The sequence below is a fragment of the Natrix helvetica genome (genome assembly GCF_964273705.1).
Source record: "Natrix helvetica genome assembly, chromosome: 15".
Classification (NCBI taxonomy): Eukaryota; Metazoa; Chordata; class Lepidosauria; order Squamata; family Natricidae; genus Natrix; species Natrix helvetica.
In genome coordinates, this window is record NC_138565.1 from 3,420,076 (window position 1) to 3,439,179 (window position 19,104).

The window sequence follows — 19,104 nt, forward strand, 5'->3', positions numbered from 1 at the left end:
GCGACCCAGAAGTCGCGCGACCCGGAAGTGCTCTCTCCTCTGACCTCCCCTTCCCCCCCAGGGCAAGATGGCGGCGTGGCAACGGTTACTAAGCGACGGGGGATTGCGGGGCGCCCTCCGGAGGCTCCGGGTGAGGGAAGCGACGCCGCCTCGGCCCCCTCGCAGGCGGCTGTTCGGCAGGTCGAGCCTCGCTCGTCCGCTTGGGGTCCTTTGACCTTGTCCCTGCAAGGACCTGGCTCTTTGGAAGGCCCCGGCGGGGGGGTTATGGGCATTGGAGTACCAAACAGTTGGAGGGGGGGAGCCCCAACTTGCTTTAGCATGGCTAGTTTGAAAGGGGAATGATGGGCATTGGAATACCATGCCCTTGCAGTAGCATGGGTAGCTTGAAAGGGCCCGGGTGAGAGTTATGGGCATTGAAGTGCCGAACAATTGTGGGAGCCCAGCTTTCAATGGCATGGATAGTTTGAAAGGCCCTGTCGGGGGGTTATGGGTATTGGAGTGCCCAATAGTTGTGGGAGCCCCAGCTTGCAGTCACATGGGTAGTTTGAAAGGGCCCGGCTGAGAGTTATGGGCATTGGAGTGTCCAGCAGTTGTGGGAACCCCAGCTTGCATTACCATGGCTAATTTGAAAGGGGAATGATGGGCATTGGAGTGCCAAATATTTGGGGGTGTGTGGTTTCAATGGCATGGGGTCGTTTGAAAGCCCCTGTCTGAGATTTATGGGCATTGGCATGCCAAGCAGCTGGAAGGCCCTAGCTTGGCTCTCTTGACAGCCCTGCGAGGTAGGCCGGGCCCTCTTCTCAATAAGTTGAGGGGTTGGGTTGAAGTTCAGAGTCAACCAGTGGTGAAATAAATCGAATAAATTGGAATTTGTTGGCTTTGGGATTTCTTCCTTCAACTTCTACTCTTTTCCTTCAGTTTTCCTGCCTGGATGATGGAAGGAGGTCCTTCGCCCGCTGCTGTTGGAAAGATGCTTTACAGCAGCCCCCAAGTGAGTTAACAGTTACAGAGCTGAAAGGGACCTTGGAGGTCATCTAGTCCAACCCCCTGCTCACGCAGGAGACCTATATTTGGGATTCGAACCGCTGAACTGATGGCCTTTCTGATCGACAACCTCAGCGTCTTAGCCACTGAGCCACCTGGGTTTTTTTAAAAAAAAATTAAAAAAACAAACACTGTTGCTTATATTTTTATTCATTCACTCATGACATTTCTACTTCATTCATTCATTCGATTTCTCTAGCTTACTCAAGGGACACTGGGCAATTCTAAAAATTATTTTTTTAAAAAACCTTGCAATTCTTGCCATTCTAAAAATCATAAAAACATTGAAACAATATTCAGACAGTAAAAACATCCGTGCAACAAATAAAAACGAACAGCAGTCGGGTTGATTATTCTATGTTGCCCACCTGCTCTTGAGTAACTCTGGGCAGCTTACAATAAAATATTCGACAGTATGTTATTTTATTAATAAATTGCTCAGAGTCAGCTAGGTAAGATGAGTGAGGTAGAAATTTGAGAAATAAACCTGATGCCACCTCTGAGTTTTTGCAAATAGGTTTGCCACTAATAGTAATTTTTCTCTCTCTCTTTTTTCCCCCCCAGAGATTTGCTGGAGGCTTTATCCAGCCAGAAATTTCGCCTCAGCTGCTACTGCCAGATCCACAGAAGAAAAAATACTAAAATGGGGACTTCTGCTCATCCCAATAGGTTCATTTTTCCTTGGCTCTTGGCAGGTAAATAAGACGGATGAAGTGAAGGTTGGCTGCTTGGAACTTATAGGTAGCTTAGTACAGTGGTCACCAACTGTTGGTCCGTGGACCACTGGTGGTCAGCGAGAAAATTTTGGTGGTCCGTAGAAAAATTATCTGCATTTTTTATATTGCACGAAATCAGGGCAATACGGCCTCTGAACTGGGTACGTGCAATGAACACTTGTGTTGCTGCAGGGAGTCTCCCCCTTTGGGGTCATTATATGGGGGCCGGAGGGGGGCAGAAATTCTGACTTAGGGTCTACTTCAACCTCCTGGTGCGGGGCTTTGGGCAATGGCTGGAGGGAAGTGCTGCTAGTGGCAAAGAGCTGGATTGGATTCGATTGTGGTTGTAAGTTGAGAACTATCTGTAAATAAAAGACATGCATGACTGATCGTTAAGATCAGTGTGCTTAATTGTCTGGTTTTCAATTACTAGACAGCAAAATCTTTCTTTAAAGAAATGCCTGTCTATTAATAATTGCTCTTGTGGAGCAAAGACACTCTTAAGTGTGTGCGGCATTCCTTCTGAATGTTACGCTTATTATTCTAATTTATTCAGAAAAGAGAATTTTAAAAGCTTCCTACTATGCTGGGTAGATAGATAGCGCTGCTGTGAGAGAGGAATTCTGTAGACCGAGATGTGTTTCTTCTACTTGACAATGGAACAAAAGTCCGACATTTTGTGCTTTACGTCAGGTTCAGCGGCGGGAATGGAAGACGAGGCTGATTGCCGAACTAGACAGCAGGGTTACTGCTGAGCCAATTCCACTGCCAGCAGAGTAAGTGTCTTTTGGGAATGGGAAAGAGAATTTAGAATATTACCGAGAACATCAAATGGGCGCCTCCACTTTGATTTTGGTGGGAAGACCACTCACAATTTTTTAATTTATTTTCATCAGGAAGAAAACCGGTGCCACTGTTTGCTGCCCCTCCTTTTTCTTGCCCAGAATGCACTCTGCTTCCTTCAGTCCTCTAAAAAACAAATTCTCTTTTTGTCTGTTTCATGGGTTCTCCAAACTTGGCAATTTTTAAGAGACCTGTGGATTTCAGCTCCTGGAATTCCCTCAGCATAGGTGGCTGAGGAAATTCTGGGAACTTGAAGCCCACAAGTCTTAAAATGGACCCAGTTTGGAGAACCCTGATCTAACTTGAGCCTCTGGAAAAAAAATAGGGGAAGAGAGACACTCCTAACACTTCTTGGTGTGTGTGTTCTGTTAAGATACAGCCTGTTGTGCCTTAAAATGGCTTCTATTGTACCGCCGTAAAATGGCTTCTATTGTACCGCCGTAAAATGGCTTCTACTGTACAGCGCAATGTGGCTCCCTCTGGTAAGGGAGAAAATACAACATTAGAAATTACTTTTGGCCTGGACATTTCTGCCCTATAAATACCCGGGCAACACCGGATGATCAGCTAGTGTCGTATACAAATAACAATAAAATGGCTGCCAGGACAGAGGTTTCCCCACATGCTTCCAGAATTTGGCTTGCCTCATTTCACTGCAAACTATTTTTGCTGCTAGTTTTATGAGAACTCTAGCCCTGGCAGGCATAATTGTTCCAGTTGCTAGCTAATTGGCAGAAACTATGTTATACGGGGACACAAAAGTAGTAAGACATTACCATTTTCTGGGCATTTGAAAATAGATATGTATTGTATATTCAAGCAGCAGGTTTGTTCAAGTACTCTTTATAGCAGCAAGTTCAGGGTGTCGCCTCTTTCTTTACCGTTGCAGGCGGTTTGTTTTGTTTTCCCTTGCTCTCGTTCATAAACGACAACATTAATTGGCAAAACATTTGGTTTTCTCATCAGGGGGCTTTTGCTGTCTAAGCTATAACCCAGATTCCCCTTCCTGCCTTGCTCCTTTTCCACAGCCTCTATGAACTGAACGAATTGGAATACGTGCCAGTCAGGGTCAGGGGTCATTTTGACCACACCAAAGAGCTGTACGTGATCCCGCGAACCCCGGTAGATCCCGAGAAAGAAGCCAGGAATGCCGGCCGCATCATGTCTAACGTAGAGAGCGGAGCTCACGTCGTCACTCCCTTTTACTGCACTGACCTCGGGTGTGTATATTATCAACTCCAAGGTTTAATTAGCCTCCTGGAGTTGGATGAAAGATAGGCGGCTATATAAATGATTTAAGTAAATAAAATGCAGCCCTGCTGTCACCCCGAGTGACTTTTATTATTGTTGTTTTTTAAACCTGCAGGATAACGATTCTAGTCAACAGAGGATTTGTTCCCAGAAAGAAGATGAATCCAGAGACCAGATTGAAGGGACAGGTACGCTGTTTGCTTTCCGTGGGGTAGCCCTCTCTACTTAGACAGATTAAACAGAGTTGGAAGGGACCTTGTAGGTCATCTAGTCCAACCCCCTGCCAAGCAGGAGAGCCTGGCCTACACCCTTTCTGAGAGATGGCAGTCCCGACTCTTCTTGAAAGCCTCCAGGGATGAAGCTCCAAAGCCAAGCTATTCCATGGGTTGATTGTTCTCACTGTCAGAAAATTTCTCCTGATTTCCAGGTTGAATCTCTCCTTGTTCAGTTTCCATCCATTATTCCTCGTCTGGCCTTCAGGTGCTTTGGAGAATAGCTTGACCCCCTCCTCCTCTCTGGGGCAGCCCCTCAAATATTGGAAGATGCTCTCCTGTCTCCCCTGGTCCTTCTCTTCTCTAGACTAGCCATCCTCAGTTCATGCAACCGTTCTTCATATGTTTCTCCAGTCCCCTCATCATCCTGGTTGCTCTTCTCTGCACTCTTTCTACAGTCTCAACATCTTTTTTATAGTGTGGTGACCAAAACAGGATGCAGGATTCTAGGTGTGGTCTTAATAAGGTTTTATAGAGTAGGAATGGGAGCTCACACCATCACACGGCGCTGGGGTCTCGAACTGTCAACCTCCTGGTCAACAAAGCTAGCGCCTTAATGGCTAAGCCAACCACGTCCTTAGCCTGCATCAAAAGTGCTGTTCCTCACCACCTTGGTCTGTTCCAGTCAGTCCTGCCACCTCCCTTTCGTGCTGAGCATCTATCATCTTTTTTCCACGCACACACTGCCTGGCACAACCAGGCCCCACGATAGAAATAATTTATAATGCGTGTCGAAACGGGTTTTGTCCCTTTATATATTTGTTTCGGATTGAACTGGTCAAAAGTTTTCGAAGGACAGAAACTGCAGTTGGATTTTTTTCTTTTTCTTTTTTTAGATCCAAGGGGATATTGAACTCACTGGGCTGGTGAGGCTATCGGAACCACGGAGAGCTTTTGTGCCAGAGAACAACATCGAAAAAAACGCTTGGTTTTACCGTGATTTGGATGCCATGGCTAGGGTCACTGGAGCAGAGCCCATTTTTATCGACGCAGACTATAGTAAGCCCCTCCCGAACATTGTCACCCCTCCCTCATGTTCCTGGATGTTGCATAGGCAAAATTTAAAATTGACTAGCATCAGATGTCGGCTTGATAGTTTAAGGAATTATTGGCGTGGAACAGGCCTTAGCTTAGGTGAGCTTACTTGGGTGGGCCCCAAATATGGTGTTTTAGATTTAAATGTTTCACCAAAGGCAAAGATTTTTAACAGTGATGGGATTCGATATTTTTTTTTACTGCCGGTTCTGTGGGCATGGCTTGGTGGGCATGGCAGGGGAAGGATACTGTAAAATCCCCCTTCCCTCCCGATCAGCCGTGACTCCGGAGGCAGAGAATAGATAGGGGCGGTGCCAGCCAGAGGCGGTATTTACTAGTTCTCCGAACTACTCAAAATTTCCGCTACCGGTTCTCCAGAACTGATCAGAACCTGCTGAATATTACCTCTGATTTGTAAGCCCAAACTTACAAAGAATGTAGATCTTGATGAAATTCAACGCCAGAATGCCCACACGTGGCAGTGGCCTTATGGATTAATGACACAGAAACCATCAAATGTAATCAGTGTACTTACCTTGGTTAAGTGAGTACTAAATAGAGTGTTTCAAGATTTATTGAAGCTTAAAAACTGCTTCCAAGGCGTTAAGTAATGGGAAGCAATCGATAAAACACCCTAATATACACTCCCCTTGGGAAGATATGCCTGTAGTCTTATTAGCAGGGAGGTTGTCTCCATAGAAATAATTATGGGACTTTAAAAATTCCATGCACATCAAAGGACAGAACGTTTCTTGAAGCAATATTTAAGAGAGAGCTTGGAAGTGAAGTTTATTGAACTTATGGGTGAGCAACACATCGAAAATCTTACTGAATCGAGCTCCAATTCTCTCTATCTATACCCACAGGAAGCTCAGTTCCCGGGGGGCCAATCGGGGGCCAGACCAGAGTAACTTTACGAAATGAGCACATGCAGTATATACTTACTTGGTGAGTAGCAACACATTGGTTTTAGCTGGTGGGGAGGGGCGGGCAAGAGTGGGAAAGGTGAGGAAAAGTAAATCCGCAAGGGATCCACACATTTGTACTCTTAAATTGCTAAAAGCGCCCCTTCCCTAATAGTACGAGTTAAGCAGTTATTTATTGATGTTTATGCAAGTCATTCCATGGAGGACCTGCACATTGCACGAGTCAAAAAGAGGGTCGTGAAAATATTTAGTCTCCTCACATCCTGGACATAAATTGTTTCGACTCCTACCCTCAAAACGACGCTACACCAAGACAACTAGACACAAGGACATTTTTTTCCCCAAACGCCATCACTCTGCTAAACAACTAATTCCCTCAACACTGTCAAACTATTCACTAAGTCTGCATTACTATTACTATTAATCTTCTCATCGTTCCTATCACCCATCTCCTCCCACTTATGACTGCAGGACTGTAACTTTGCTGCTTGTATCCTTATTTATATTGTTTCCCGATTGCTTGATTGATACAAATCATATCCGATTTATAGTTTCCTGATTGCTTATTTGTACCCTATGACTATCATTAAGTGCTTATGAATCTTGACAAATGTATCTTTTATGCACAGAGCATATGCACCAAAGACAAATTCCTCGTGTGTCCAATCACACTTGTCCGATAAAGAATTCTATTCCATGAAATCAAACGTTTTCTCTTTCTGTGCAGGTACACCCTATGTGCCGCCACTTCCTTTTTGTGGTACAAGAGGTTCATTCAGAAGGTGCCTTTCTGAGTCCTGCAACTGCTGAAGAACGTGGTTTAGGGGTGCGGCTTTAAAAAGTGGCCACCTATCCCAAGTCGTAGAATGGAGCATTTGGAAGAGGATTGGGGACTTCTTTGGTGGACATCTCACCCAAGCCAGAAGTTGCTGGAAACCAGGCAGAGCTTCTCTGAAAAGTAAGCAGATCCTCACGTATTTGGGGAAATGTTACTGGTTATCAGAAGACAAATAATGGGGAGGATTTGAAGGAAAGTCTTTTCAAATGTGGGTGCGTCAATGAAGAAGAAATCAATTAAAATTAGAGGCTTAAAATCGGAGGTACACTATTTTTGTGATAATTTGAATCATGTTTCTTAAAATATGCAAATAAAATGGTGTCTTCGCAGAGTGTTCAACTCTTCCTGGTATTTAATGAGGGGGTTATGAAAAAACAGGACAAAGAACGATTGCAAAGAATGCCAATAATTTTGGGCCAGTAATTCTCTCAGCCCAATCCACCTCAGAGGGTTTTTGTTAGGAAAATAGGAAGGGGAAGGAATATTAAAGGTAAAGGTTCCCCTCGCACACATGTGCTAGTCGTTCCCGACTTTAGGGGGCAGTGCTCATCTCCGTTTCAAAGCCAAAGAGCCAGCGCTATCCAAAGATGTCTCCGTGGTCATGTGGCCGGCACGACTCAATGCCAAAAGCGCACGGAAGGCTGTTCCCTTCCCACCAAAAGTGGTTCCTATTTTTCTACTTGCATTTTTTACGTGCTTTCGAACTGCTAGGTTGGCAGAAGCTGGGATAAGTCACGGGAGCTCACTGTTTATGTGGCGCTAGGGATTCGAACCGCCGACCTTTCTGATCAACAAGCTCAGCGTCTTAGCCATTATTAGGGCAATAGCAGCATTAGGTCAAACCTAATATTTCCTCCCATTTATTTCTATAAAAATGGGAGAGAGCTGCATGTTTATCCACGACTTTAAAAAATAACCAACCCATTAAAGTAATATCAAAGCGCACGCAGAAGCCTTTTGTTTAGAATTTTATTTTTATGTACAGAAAAACTGACACATCTATCCAAGTTTGGTGGCCAGCTCTTTCGCTTTGGCTTTTTCAAGCTTAGCAATCCGAGCGACGGATTTGGGACCCAGGACGTTTCCTCCCCAGTGACGACGAATCTGGAAAGGGAAAAAAAAAATTTTTTTTTGTTTACAAACAGGAAGAAATGTTGATTCTGCCATACTGTCCACCACTTTGCAATTACAGTCTCATTCCAAATTGCTAGGTATTGCAGTAACTCAGAAGCTATAAATTAAGAGTACTGAATAACATGTATTTCAAGCCTCTTAAGAGACTACGTTTTAGCAGGCTACACAAGCAGAACCAAACCAAGCCAATCAGACAGGCTCAGTCTTACCTCATCGTATCTCTCATTGTAGTTGGTCTTAACAGCTTCCACCAGTTTAGCCAAGGCTCCTTTGTCCTCACTGCACAGAAAAAAGTTAAAGGAAAGGTTACCCTCGCACATCTGTGCCAGTCGTTCCCTACTCTAGGGGGCGGTGCTCGTCTCCGTTTCAAAGCCGAAGAGCCAGCGCTGTCCGGAGATGTCTCCGTGGTCATGCGGCCGGCATGACAACGCCAAGGCGCATAGAACGCTCTTCCCTCCCCACCAAAGGTGGTTCCTATTTTTCTACTTGCTTTTTTTACGTGCCTTCGAACTGCTACATTGGCAGAAGCTCTGGGACAAGGAACGGGAGCTCACTCTGTTACGCTACGCTAGCGATTCGAACCGCTGACCTTTCTGATCGACAAGCTAACTGTTGCTAGCTTAACTGCAGTGATTCACTTAAACAACTGCAGCAAATCGGGCAAAGCTCACTTAACAAGCACCTTACTTAGCAACGGGCTCAATTGTGGTGGTAACTGGAGGACTACCTGTATTCAGCTGCTCTCCTGATGGTGCTCAAACCCACAAGTCTACAATCTTCTAGCAGTTATTGAAATGACGGCTGCTCAGTTGGCACCCAAACCCCCCATCAGATCTGCCGTGTACAGAGTTTGGCAGGACCAGCCTCCATTCAGGGCTACTTACGGATTAACTTGGGTGAAGGCCACGCAAGTGCAGGTTTTCCGGTGGACGAGGCGACCCAGCCTGGCTTTGCCTTTGATGATGCAATAGGGCACCCCCATTTTCCGGCACAAGGCGGGCAGAAAAACCACCAGCTGCCCCAGGGAGAAAGAAAATAAACCTTTGTCATTAGGGGACCCTGCTTGCATCTTTGACACTGGAGAAAAGGGGGGTGGGGAGGGAGAGAGATTTGGGCAATGGCAATCGCTCAGGGTTAAAAAGCTCGTGTAGTTTTGCTCTCCACGGGGAAGTCAGTTGAAGAAATTCAAACATCACTGCAATTGCCAAGCCCAAGCAAGTCGCAAGAGGATGCTGAGAATTGTTTCGGGAACAGCTGCTTCCAGACTCACAAATTGTCTGACTTTCCCCCCCACAAATGAACCAAGAGTCACTATGAAAGAACCTGAGAAGAGCAATGGCAAAGGAACCACTCCCCCCCCCCTCCAATAGAATGAAGTCCCTAGATCTAAATTTCACATTAGGCAATTTGAGGAAACAGATCCCGGGTTCCGTATTCCTGCATTTTCCCCCCTGTCCACTTCAAATACAAGACTTAACGTGCACCCGAAACATGTCAAAGAGGAAAGGAAAAATGAAAATGGCTGTGAAATGCTACATATTCCGGCCTGGGAGCCCAAGGTTTATTTTGAAAGCTATTGCTTCTTTCACCCAAAGCCTGGGAGACGGCAGCGTTGAATTTGGGACTCAACCAGGCTACAGCGCAAAATTTGGAAATGCGAAAGGACAAAGCCTGCCCCATCTGCTTTACCTCAATGGGGTCTACATCGTGCGCGATCACCACCAGCTGAGCCTTTTTGTTCTCCACCAAGGTTGTGACTGTGTTGACACCTGAGAGAAGAAAAAAAGACCAGTAAGCTAAATTTACAGCATTAACCAAGCGGGATTGTACGCGATGCCACCAAGGAATGGGCCAACCTGCTAAAGGCTCAGCGTTAAATAGCCAATGTCTTTTGGTCTTCAATCTGCAGTTCAGGTGAAGAAATTCACACATCATTGCGATAGCCGGTTGTCAAGAGGAAAACCCCCGGGGAAGGCTGTCCTTTCTAGCTAACCAAGCTTGGGAAAGCCACCAGAGACGCTCAGGTTTACCTGCCCTCAGCACAGGTGGCCTTTTGGTTGGGACATCGCCCTTCCCCGCCGCTTTCTGCTCTGCCCGAGCCAACAGCCTCTGTTTCTTCTCTTGCTTGGTTTCAGGCCTGTATTTGTGAGCCAACTTTAGAAGCTGAGTCGCTGTGGAGAGAAGACATTAAATGAGGACCGGAGGATTTCTCTGCCCGTCCCCTAGCAGCTTCATAGAGTCCCTTTGTGCATCAGCGATCTTGGTGGTTGGGAGTCGTCAAGAAAGCTCAGATAGTTGATTCCATCATCTGCACATTAGACTTTACTTTATTTCAAACTTTTATACCGCCCCCTCTCCCAGAAGGGACTCGAGAACCTTTTCTCCTTCAGGCTGAACCCGAAAGAGGGATTCCTTCCCCCCCCCTTTTCACGTACCCCACATTATCTAGCCAGCAAAATCACACACCCCAAGTCAAATTTTTATTGGCACGTAGGTTACTAAGCTCTGAACTGGCAACTGAGCACCCCAAAATACTTGTGAGCAGTGAAATGCATGTCGTGCTTAGCAACTGCTAACACAAATCTCCCCAGAGCTACTTCTAAGTTTCTGAGCCCCCTCCTCCCATAATTGTAGTTTGGTGTGTGTCAACCCACCCCCAAATTTATGGCTATTTTTAGTGTTCCCACAGTCACATGACTGCATATATATATATTACCAGTAAGGGTATGGCTAGCTGATGAGACCTAAATAGGTTGAAATAGATCTATACTAGTCTCCCTTTATTTATTTATCAGCACAAATACAACATATATGTATATTGCTGGAAAGCAATGTTTACCTCTAGCTTCTGGCAAATAACACCCCCTAAAGTTATTTAACTAACCTGCTCACTTAATGACTGCCACAACGGAGGACATAAAATTGGGTGCAGTCACGTGAACTGGTTAACAACCCGCACCACTTAATGGATGGGATTCCAGGCTCGATTCTCATCGTAGGTCAAGGACTATCTCTATACAGGAAGACCCGTTTTTTCTTTGCAGCCTTCTGCTCAGCCTCCTTCCTCTGATAATTAAAACAGGAAAAAAAAAAATCACCATTTACCCGTCTGGCGGTCCAGGGCCTGGGTGAACTGGTTGACCGCCGGGGGCACCTTCAACCTTTTGTAAAGGATCGCCCGCTGGCGCTGGAGGCGGATGTAACGAGGCCATTTCACAAAGCGGGTCAAGTCTCGTTTGGGCTGGATATCCTGGCCTGAAAGACACAGCATCGACTCAAGAGAGGATCGTTTTGTAACGCTTGGGGGCTTTCCCCTCCAGAGCAAAAAAGGGGCATCAAGCATCAGAGATCTTGGTGGAAAAGCTTGTCAGCACTGCCACTCAGTTAGCAAATATTCTTTCCATCATTTGCTTGCACCCTTTTTCACAGCATTAAGTTCAAAAGTTGTTCAGTTGTAAGTTTGGGGGAGGCATGTCAAGTTAATAAACTAATTAAACTTCCCCCCAAAAAAAAACAGATCGTCCACACCCAAAAGACTAAATTCTCCCCCCTCCTTAATCTATACATTAACCCGACCTATACCGCTATACCGCTTTTCCATGAAATAGCAAACTTTATTTTATTAATAGCAAAAGCAACAAAGAATGAACAGCTCCATGAAGAATCGAGGGCAACAATAAAGTTTTCTAATATAGAGTAAAAGAATGTGGTTTCCCCCTAACCCTAAAGTACATAACCAATGCATCTTTCTCAGTGTCTTGCTCCAAAGGATTTTTGAGAGGGTCTTTCTTAAGTGATCATAAGCATTTCAAGACCTCCAAGGATATCCTTTTTAAGCCAGAATGGCTAATATTTTTCTTTCACCTTTCAACGTTTTAGAGATTCCTCAGGGAAGTTAAAAAAAAAAAAATCTCCAACACCGTTGCATAGATTCTGGAGACTCAAATATTTAATTACTCTTCAAAATGGCTTTAAGGAGCTCAGAAACGCAATCTCAAGAAAGGTTCGGAGCCAAAATCAACAGTGTCTGTTTTCTCCAAATGGAAATATCCCTGTGTTTCTCCAAAGTCCGAATAAATTGCAAGAAAACAAGCTCAGGAGCACCAAGGACTCCAAGCCAAATAAATTATGAAGATGTAATGCAATTTTCCTCCAATTCCCTGCATGATCAGCAAATATGGCCAGCATCCCATCCATGTCCTCTCTCTCCCAACTCACCGATGCCGAAGTTTTTGGGTCTCTTCTCGAAGAGCGGGTTCACTACCTTCTTGGCCTCCTGCTTCTTGACCACAGCAGGGGCCGGAGCCACCTTCTTCCCCTTGGCCTTCTTCCCCTTCGGCTGCAAAAGTGAAGCACAAGTCAGATCTGGATCGTTCCACCTACCACCAAATATATAAATGCATCATCTCCTATACATCTTTTGCCCAAGCGGATGACAGCTATGTCCAAACAACTGTTCCCAAGCTGGGGAATCAGACTCGGCGCTGGATTCGAACTCCCAGCCACACTACGTGTTGCCAATGCAATGCAAATCCTACCAATTTTACCTTCTCAATCTTGTAGAGCAGCATAAATATTAATCTCGCCCAATTAAGATTATTGCTTCCATCCCTCTAAATCGCCAAACTTGGTGATTTTTAAGACTTGCGTATTTCATTCCTCCCAGAATTCCACAACTAAACTAATCACGCCATGCTGGTTGGGGAATTCTGGGAGTTGAAGTCCACAAGTCTTAAATGTGAAGATCGCTGCTCTAAATCGAGACGGTACCGAGGCGATTGTAGCCTAATTCAGGGATCTCCAAGCTTGGCACCTTTTCAGACTAGCGGACTTCAACTCCCAGAACTCCTCAGCCCAGCAAGGCTGGCTTAGGAATTCTGGGAGGTGAAGTCCACAAGTCTTGCGTATTCCCAAGGTTAGGGACCCCTGGCCTAATACATTGTTCTGGCTCCCAATCGGTAAGACCGAATCGGCCGATAGGCCCGAAGCAGCAGCAGCTCAGCTGCTGCTTCCAGCCGACCGATCTTTGCAAAAACCAGCGAGGCCGAAAACTCCAGCCCAACCGAAGACCGGCTTCCCGTCATTTTCTCCTCCCAATAGAAGCGGCCTCTGGTTCGGCGGGGTTCCTGGCCCTCCGGTGCGCGGTAAAGACCCCCAAGTAGGGCCTCCGACGGGCGGATGGCGCCCGATTGAAAGTCCTCCCTTCCACCGGCAGACCCAACACGTCGCAGGGACTCACCATCTTGGCTGGAAGAAGAAAAAGAGAGAGCGGTGCCTTCTGGGCAATATATCGCAGCCACGCTGGTTCTCGCGAGAGGTTCGGCGCTCGATCACGCGGGAAGATGCGGAAGAGGAAGACGGGTCTCGGGCGATTTTTTTCATCATAGAGACGATAAGCGACTGCTGGGCTTCTGCGCGTTCCTAGAGAGTCCTCGAGGGGGTGTGTCCAACCCCTTGCGGCGCAACTGAATAAAACAGGAAGAGAGTCCCGCTCCCCAAACAACCAATCAGCTTTCAGGATTCAACCCATCGTGGAAAAAAACTCCCTTTTCGGATTAGAAATGCTTGATTAAGGAGTGGAAGTGAAAAGGGTGGATGTTGATAAGGTAAGAGCTTCCATTTTTAAGTAATTGCATTGCTGTCTCAAACCACTTTTGCAATACTTTGTCTCTGGTCTTTTAAATGTATGGAGCAAGGTTCTAGTCCTCATTAGCCTTATTCTCACAGTGCTCCCTCCGATAGATGATAGATAGATAGATAGATAGATAGATAGATAGATAGATAGATAGATAGATAGATAGATAGATAGATAGATAGATAGATAGATGATAGATAGATAGATAGATAGATAGATGATAGATAGATAGATAGATAGATAGATGATAGATAGATAGATAGATAGATAGATAGATAGATAGATAGAATTCTTTATTGACCAAGTGTGATTGGACACACAAGGAATTTGTCAAATTATACTAGGAAACAAATAAAACAATACACATTTTAAAGATACAAGGAATAGCTCGATCCAATAGATTAAAATGGAGGGAATTATTTGTGGTTCATTTGTTGCGTGAATGCAGATTTGCTTCCAGATCTGTCTCCACACTATGTTTAGTTAAATAGAGATATAGTTTTCTGACGTTTGATGCTCGGCTTCTCAATCTTGATTATTGGCTTCATATTTATACATAGGTATGTATATATCAGAAAAAAACCCATCACATTTTTTTTTGACTATGTGTGACTTCTTTTTAATATCGATGTGCTTGCAGGCCAATGTATGGCTCGGGAATAACATTGACACAAGGCACAAATTTTAACCCTGAAAACTGAAATGGAATATTTGTGGGCAATGTTTTTTTTAAAATGATTATAGATTTGGGTTTGTTTAATGCATTTTTTTCCCTGGCTTTGTTATTTGTGATGCCGTTTCTTGGTCCACTTCTCTCTTAAAGTCATGTCGCAGCAACGAGCCCTACCCCAAAGCAAAGAAACCCTCCTCCAGTCCTACAACAAGCGGCTGAAAGATGATGTAAAATCCATCATGGACAACTTTACAGAAATAATCAAGTCTGCAAAGGTAGGTATTGTTGTGGCCTGCCAGTGGCCAGCGGAACTGACAGCAGATTCGAACAGTGAGGAGGTTGGGGAGGAACCTGGACCAGTCCTGGAGTCTGGGGAAGGCTCTGATGAGGGCTCTGTGTCGGAGGCAGAGGGAGGGCCAGGGCCGTCTGACAGTTATCAGCTGCCTTCGGAGTCAGACATCAGTGAGGCAGAAGAACAGCTGGAGCCTGTTCCCAGTGTGCGCATGCGCAGAGTGGCCAGGCGAAGGGAAGAGCTAAAGAACAGGGGCCGACTTGGAAGTAAGGCCAGAGGTGGACGATGAATGGCCCCTCCCAGAGGAAATAAAAGAGGAGTGAAAGGGGAGTGGAGTTTGCAGGAGACAATTAGTTCGCTTCATTGGTTCGTGACTCTCCGAGACTCCTGGCCAAGTTTTGCAGATATCGGCCTATCAGCTCTTCAAGCCAGATAAAGTCTGTGACCGTAAATCCTCCCTTGAAAGACTTTGCTGGATGTGAATGAGCAGAATTCACAGCGAATTAATAAAAGTTTTTTTTGTCGGGACAACGAGGAGTTTTTTCGGGAAGCCTCTGTCAGAACAGGATTATTCTAGCAAGCGAAGTGCAATTCTATTCTCTGTGCAATTACGCAGTGCAAAGAAATAGAGGAATCGATTTTTATTAGAGCAGAGGGGGAAAATGCTTGGCAGCTTTTCAAATACCACGCGGTGGGTTGGACTCGTTGTACCTACTTCCTTTTCCAGATTGAAGAAGAAACGCAAGTGTCTCGCGCAACCCAAGGCGAACAGGATAACTATGAGATGCACGTCAGAGCGGCAAACATTGTGAGTGGATTAGAGCTGAGATATTCTGCAGAGGATTCTGCTCGGAGTTGAGTTGCAAACCTTTAAACCTTTCATTAATTTCACTCGATGCATATACATTTTAACAAATCAATTTAACGAAACCAATCATTGAAAAATGTTGGTGTGGGGATCCACCCCCTCAGTTTAGGTTTGAATCCGGTCCCACCAGAGGCCGGGAAGGAAATTCATCCATGGCCAAAATTGCTAATAACCTGGATAAAATTTGGCCATGTTTTCAAACACATCGTGAATTGATTCTGGGAGGTGTGATGCGTACCGAAAATGATGAGTACCAAATTTGTCCCGTAAGGAATAATGTAGTGAGTCACAAGGCAGCCGACACTGACAAAGTCTAGCTAACCTATGGCATGCACGCCCAAACTGCCACACAGAGCCATGTTGGCTGTCACCCGTGTGCATGCGACGATCGGCTGGTTTTTTGCACATGCAGCAGTGCCGGAAGCTGGAAGAGCTGGTGTTCCGGTTTCTCTTGTGCGCATATGCTCCGGCCAGGTTATCATGCATGCATTCACGTCAGTAACCAGAAGACAAGCTGGTCAGAGCGCTTGCGCTTGCCGGAAACTGGAAGTTCCTTTCCCGGCGTGCTCATGCCTGCTTGGCAGCTTCTCTTCTGAGGCGCATCCCCGAAGAGTGTGCGCGCACTCTCTTTTCAGCACTCCGTACCGAAAAGGTTTGCCATCTCTACTCTAGCTTGTGCATTGAAAGAAACAAAGGATGAATCAAGATCAGGTGAAGGGTTAATCCCACTTTGTAAGGCTTTGGTAAGGCCACACTTGGAATACGGCATCCAGTTTTGGTCGCCATGATGTAAAAAGGATGCTGAGACTCTAGAAAGAGTGCAGAGAAGAGCAACAAAGAGGATTTGGGGACTGGAGGCTAAAACATATGAGGAACGGTTGCAGGAACTGGTTATGTCTAGTTTAATGAAAAGAAGGAACAGGGGAGACATGATAGCAGTCTTCCAATATCTCAGGGGTTGCCACAAAGAAGAGGAAGTCAAGCTATTCTCCAAAGCACCTGAGGGCAGAACAAGAAGTAATGGGTGGAAACTAATCAAGGAGAGAAGCAACTTAGAACTGAGGAGGAATTTCCTGACAGTGAGAACAATTAATCAGTGGAACAGCTTGCCTCCAGAAGTTGTGAATGCTCCAACACTGGAAGTCTTTAAGAAGATGTTGGATAACCATTTGTCTGAAGTGGTGTAGGGTTTCCTACCTAGGCAGGAGGTTGGACTAGAAGACCTCCAAGGTCCCTTCCAACTCTTGTTATTCTATTCTATTCTAATTTCTATTCCATTCTATTCTATTCCTGAGATAAAATTTTCGTGTCAAATCCGGTGAGTTTCAAAGCATTTGACTGCCCAGGTACCATTGTATATGGATTTTCCCCATCAGGTCCGGGCTGGCGAGTCCCTCATGAAGCTGGTGTCCGATCTGAAGCAGTTCTTAATCCTTAATGACTTTCCTTCCGTCAACGAAGCCATCAACCAACGCAATCAGCAATTGCGGGCTCTGCAGGAGGAATGCGACAAGAAACTGATCGCTCTGCGGGACGAAATCTCCATCGACCTCTACGAACTGGAAGAGGAGTATTACTCTTCCAGGTACAAATAAAACCATGGAGAAATCTCGGGTTAACCAGACTGTCGTCTTCTTTTTGGAGACAGGGATTGCATTCTGAAACTTTTTAAAACTCTGTTTTTTAAACCCGTGCTTTTCATATTTCCGAGGGTGGTTCTGTCCATCCTCAAAACCACTCAAGCCACTCCTATTTCCCTGCTTGCAATTCCGTGCAACTTTTAAGAAGGGAAATGCCCCATGACAATCTTGCTAGTTTGGGATTTAAATGTGGTGGTGGGGTTGTTTTTTTTTGCCTCTCCCTCGGTCTGCCATCGCCGGGATCTTATTTTAATTTAAGAGTTTGATGATGTTCTTAGTTTTTTTTAAAAAATCGTATCTCTTTAATAATATATGCCAATCCCCTAATGATTGCTGCAGCTTTATGATAAATAAAACTCCGGTAGGATAAAAAAAATGTCAACTTTGGGCTGGTTTTTATTTTATTTATTATGCATTATATATATTTAACCCACAGCTTGCCCTTATTTCTCCTTCCGTTTCTTATGCTTAGCTTGTGTCTCTCTTTTTGGCAATTTACTGTATCTGCGATCTTTTGCGATTTCTGTTGGCTTTCGAGCAAGGCTCCTGGAGGAGAGAAGGAATAAAGTGGGGCAGGGGTTGGGAGATTTACCCCCCTACAAAATACAGGTAGTCCTCGGCCTACGACCAAATCAAGCCCAACCTTTCTGTTGTTCAGGGAGGTTTGTCCCATTAAACCACGTTCGTTGGCATAGCCGTGAAGCGAATCAAGAGTGAATTGTCGTTAATCCAGGACTGCCTGTAGGATGAATATATATATATATATATATTTGTAAAGAGCCCCAGTCTAAATCTGGTTCTGAAGAGGGAGCCTGCAAATTGTTGCTACTGCCTTCTAAAAGATATGGCTGTTTTCGTAACGCGTTTGCTTCTCTCTCTCTCTCTCTCTCTCTCTCTCGCTTTCTTCTTTCCCCCCTTTTCCCCTCCTGCCTCTCTTTCTCGCTTTCCTCGCCGCCTTCACGGGCATCTCGTTCCGCCAAGCTATGGCGTCTGCGATGCCAGCAATCTCTCTCTTTCCGAAGCCTACGGGAGACAGGAATCGGCGGGCTCGCCTCTGGAAAGCCTCATCACCTCCCTGGCTGCTGCCGCCAGCGCGATGGAGCAGAATCTTCCCGCCCCGCAGGCCTCGGTGCCTTCGCACTCGCACATCAACGGGCACGGGGCAGGCGCCCCCGAGCACTCCTAAAAGGGACCACTGCCCGCTCCGGGGCAGGTGGCATTTCAACAATAAACTTCAGCAACCGAAATGTCTGATTCAATTCGTAAGCCGAGGGGCTTATGCTTGGTGTTTCCATCCCTTGACTTATAACACTTCATGCAGTGACCGAAGTTACTGGGAAAAAAAGTAAAGTTTTTCATGTGGACGATCGTTGCAGCCTCCTTGTTTTTACGACGGTCGCAGAATCCCGGGGTCATGCAATTCTCCTTTTGCAACCTCCTGACGAGCAAAGTCAATAGGGAAGCCATTGGCTTAATAACCGGGATACTAACTTAACCGACTGCAGCGATTCACAACGGTGGCGCAAAGATTGTAAAATGGAGCGCAACTCACTTCGCTACTGTCTCCTTTAACAAATTTTGGGGTCCCATCCCATGGAATGGAGTAGGGTAGAATAGAAAAATGGAACGGGGTAGAGTAAAATAAGCAATAGAATAGAATAAGGAAGAGAAAAGAAAAATGGAATGGAGTAGAGTAGAATAAAGAATAGAATAGAATAAGGAAAAGAAAAGAAAAGAAAAATGGAACGGGGTAGAATAAAATAAGGAATAGAATAAAGAATAGAATAAGGAATAGAAAAGAAAAATGTAATGGAGTAGACTAAGGAATAGAATAGAAAAATGGAATGGAGTAGAGTACAATAAGGAATAGAATAGAATAAGGAATAGAAAAGAAAAATGGAGAATAGAATAAGGAATAGAATAGAATAGAAAAATGG

The 19,104-nt window shown here is 45.3% G+C and overlaps 3 protein-coding genes across 6 annotated transcripts; 2 read left to right on the forward strand and 1 right to left on the reverse strand.

Moving 5' to 3' along the window:
* The first annotated feature begins 9 nt into the window (after positions 1 to 9).
* Positions 10 to 7,257, forward strand: SURF1 (SURF1 cytochrome c oxidase assembly factor). Its single transcript, XM_081967312.1, has 9 exons — positions 10 to 130; positions 919 to 991; positions 1,609 to 1,739; positions 2,454 to 2,536; positions 3,632 to 3,823; positions 3,970 to 4,042; positions 4,963 to 5,125; positions 6,028 to 6,109; positions 6,815 to 7,257. The coding sequence occupies exons 1-9, from the start codon at positions 68 to 70 to the stop codon at positions 6,879 to 6,881; spliced, it is 927 nt and encodes a 308-aa protein (XP_081823438.1). The 5' UTR covers positions 10 to 67; the 3' UTR covers positions 6,882 to 7,257.
* A 623-nt stretch (positions 7,258 to 7,880) lies between these two features.
* On the reverse strand, positions 7,881 to 13,412 carry RPL7A (ribosomal protein L7a). The gene is made up of 8 exons (XM_081967318.1): positions 13,299 to 13,412; positions 12,278 to 12,398; positions 11,165 to 11,314; positions 10,090 to 10,230; positions 9,749 to 9,828; positions 8,944 to 9,074; positions 8,269 to 8,338; positions 7,881 to 8,029 (listed from the first exon to the last, which is right to left on the reverse strand). The coding sequence occupies exons 1-8, from the start codon at positions 13,299 to 13,301 to the stop codon at positions 7,925 to 7,927; spliced, it is 801 nt and encodes a 266-aa protein (XP_081823444.1). The 5' UTR covers positions 13,302 to 13,412; the 3' UTR covers positions 7,881 to 7,924.
* Positions 13,413 to 13,541: 129 nt separating this feature from the next.
* Positions 13,542 to 18,532, forward strand: MED22 (mediator complex subunit 22). 4 transcript variants are annotated; one of them, XM_081967323.1, is made up of 5 exons: positions 13,542 to 13,665; positions 14,518 to 14,642; positions 15,387 to 15,467; positions 16,904 to 17,112; positions 18,149 to 18,532. In XM_081967323.1, exons 2-5 carry the CDS (start codon positions 14,520 to 14,522, stop codon positions 18,351 to 18,353), a joined length of 618 nt encoding a protein of 205 aa, XP_081823449.1. In that variant the 5' UTR covers positions 13,542 to 13,665; positions 14,518 to 14,519; the 3' UTR covers positions 18,354 to 18,532. The 4 variants fall into 4 exon arrangements, with proteins under 4 accessions (XP_081823449.1, XP_081823448.1, XP_081823450.1 ...); XM_081967322.1 differs by having other exon boundaries at positions 18,190 to 18,532; XM_081967324.1 differs by lacking the exon at positions 18,149 to 18,532 and adding an exon at positions 17,640 to 17,748.
* Positions 18,533 to 19,104: the final 572 nt, after the last annotated feature.

Excerpts from the sequence above, each read along its gene's own strand:
- SURF1 (XM_081967312.1), top strand. The coding sequence starts at position 68 with ATGGCGGCGTGGCAACGGTTACTAAGCGACGGGGGATTGCGGGGCGCC. Across the intron at positions 3,824-3,969 it reads TTTTACTGCACTGACCTCGG|GATAACGATTCTAGTCAACA; the intron begins GTGTGTATATTA and ends TTAAACCTGCAG. Across the intron at positions 4,043-4,962 it reads AGACCAGATTGAAGGGACAG|ATCCAAGGGGATATTGAACT; the intron begins GTACGCTGTTTG and ends TTCTTTTTTTAG.
- RPL7A (XM_081967318.1), bottom strand. Across the intron at positions 10,231-11,164 it reads GGCCCTGGACCGCCAGACGG|CGACTCAGCTTCTAAAGTTG; the intron begins GTAAATGGTGAT and ends TTCTCTCCACAG. Across the intron at positions 8,030-8,268 it reads ACAATGAGAGATACGATGAG|ATTCGTCGTCACTGGGGAGG; the intron begins GTAAGACTGAGC and ends TTCCCTTTCCAG.
- MED22 (XM_081967322.1), top strand. The coding sequence starts at position 14,520 with ATGTCGCAGCAACGAGCCCTACCCCAAAGCAAAGAAACCCTCCTCCAG. Across the intron at positions 15,468-16,903 it reads ACGTCAGAGCGGCAAACATT|GTCCGGGCTGGCGAGTCCCT; the intron begins GTGAGTGGATTA and ends TTTCCCCATCAG. Across the intron at positions 17,113-18,189 it reads GAGGAGTATTACTCTTCCAG|CCTACGGGAGACAGGAATCG; the intron begins GTACAAATAAAA and ends CTCTTTCCGAAG.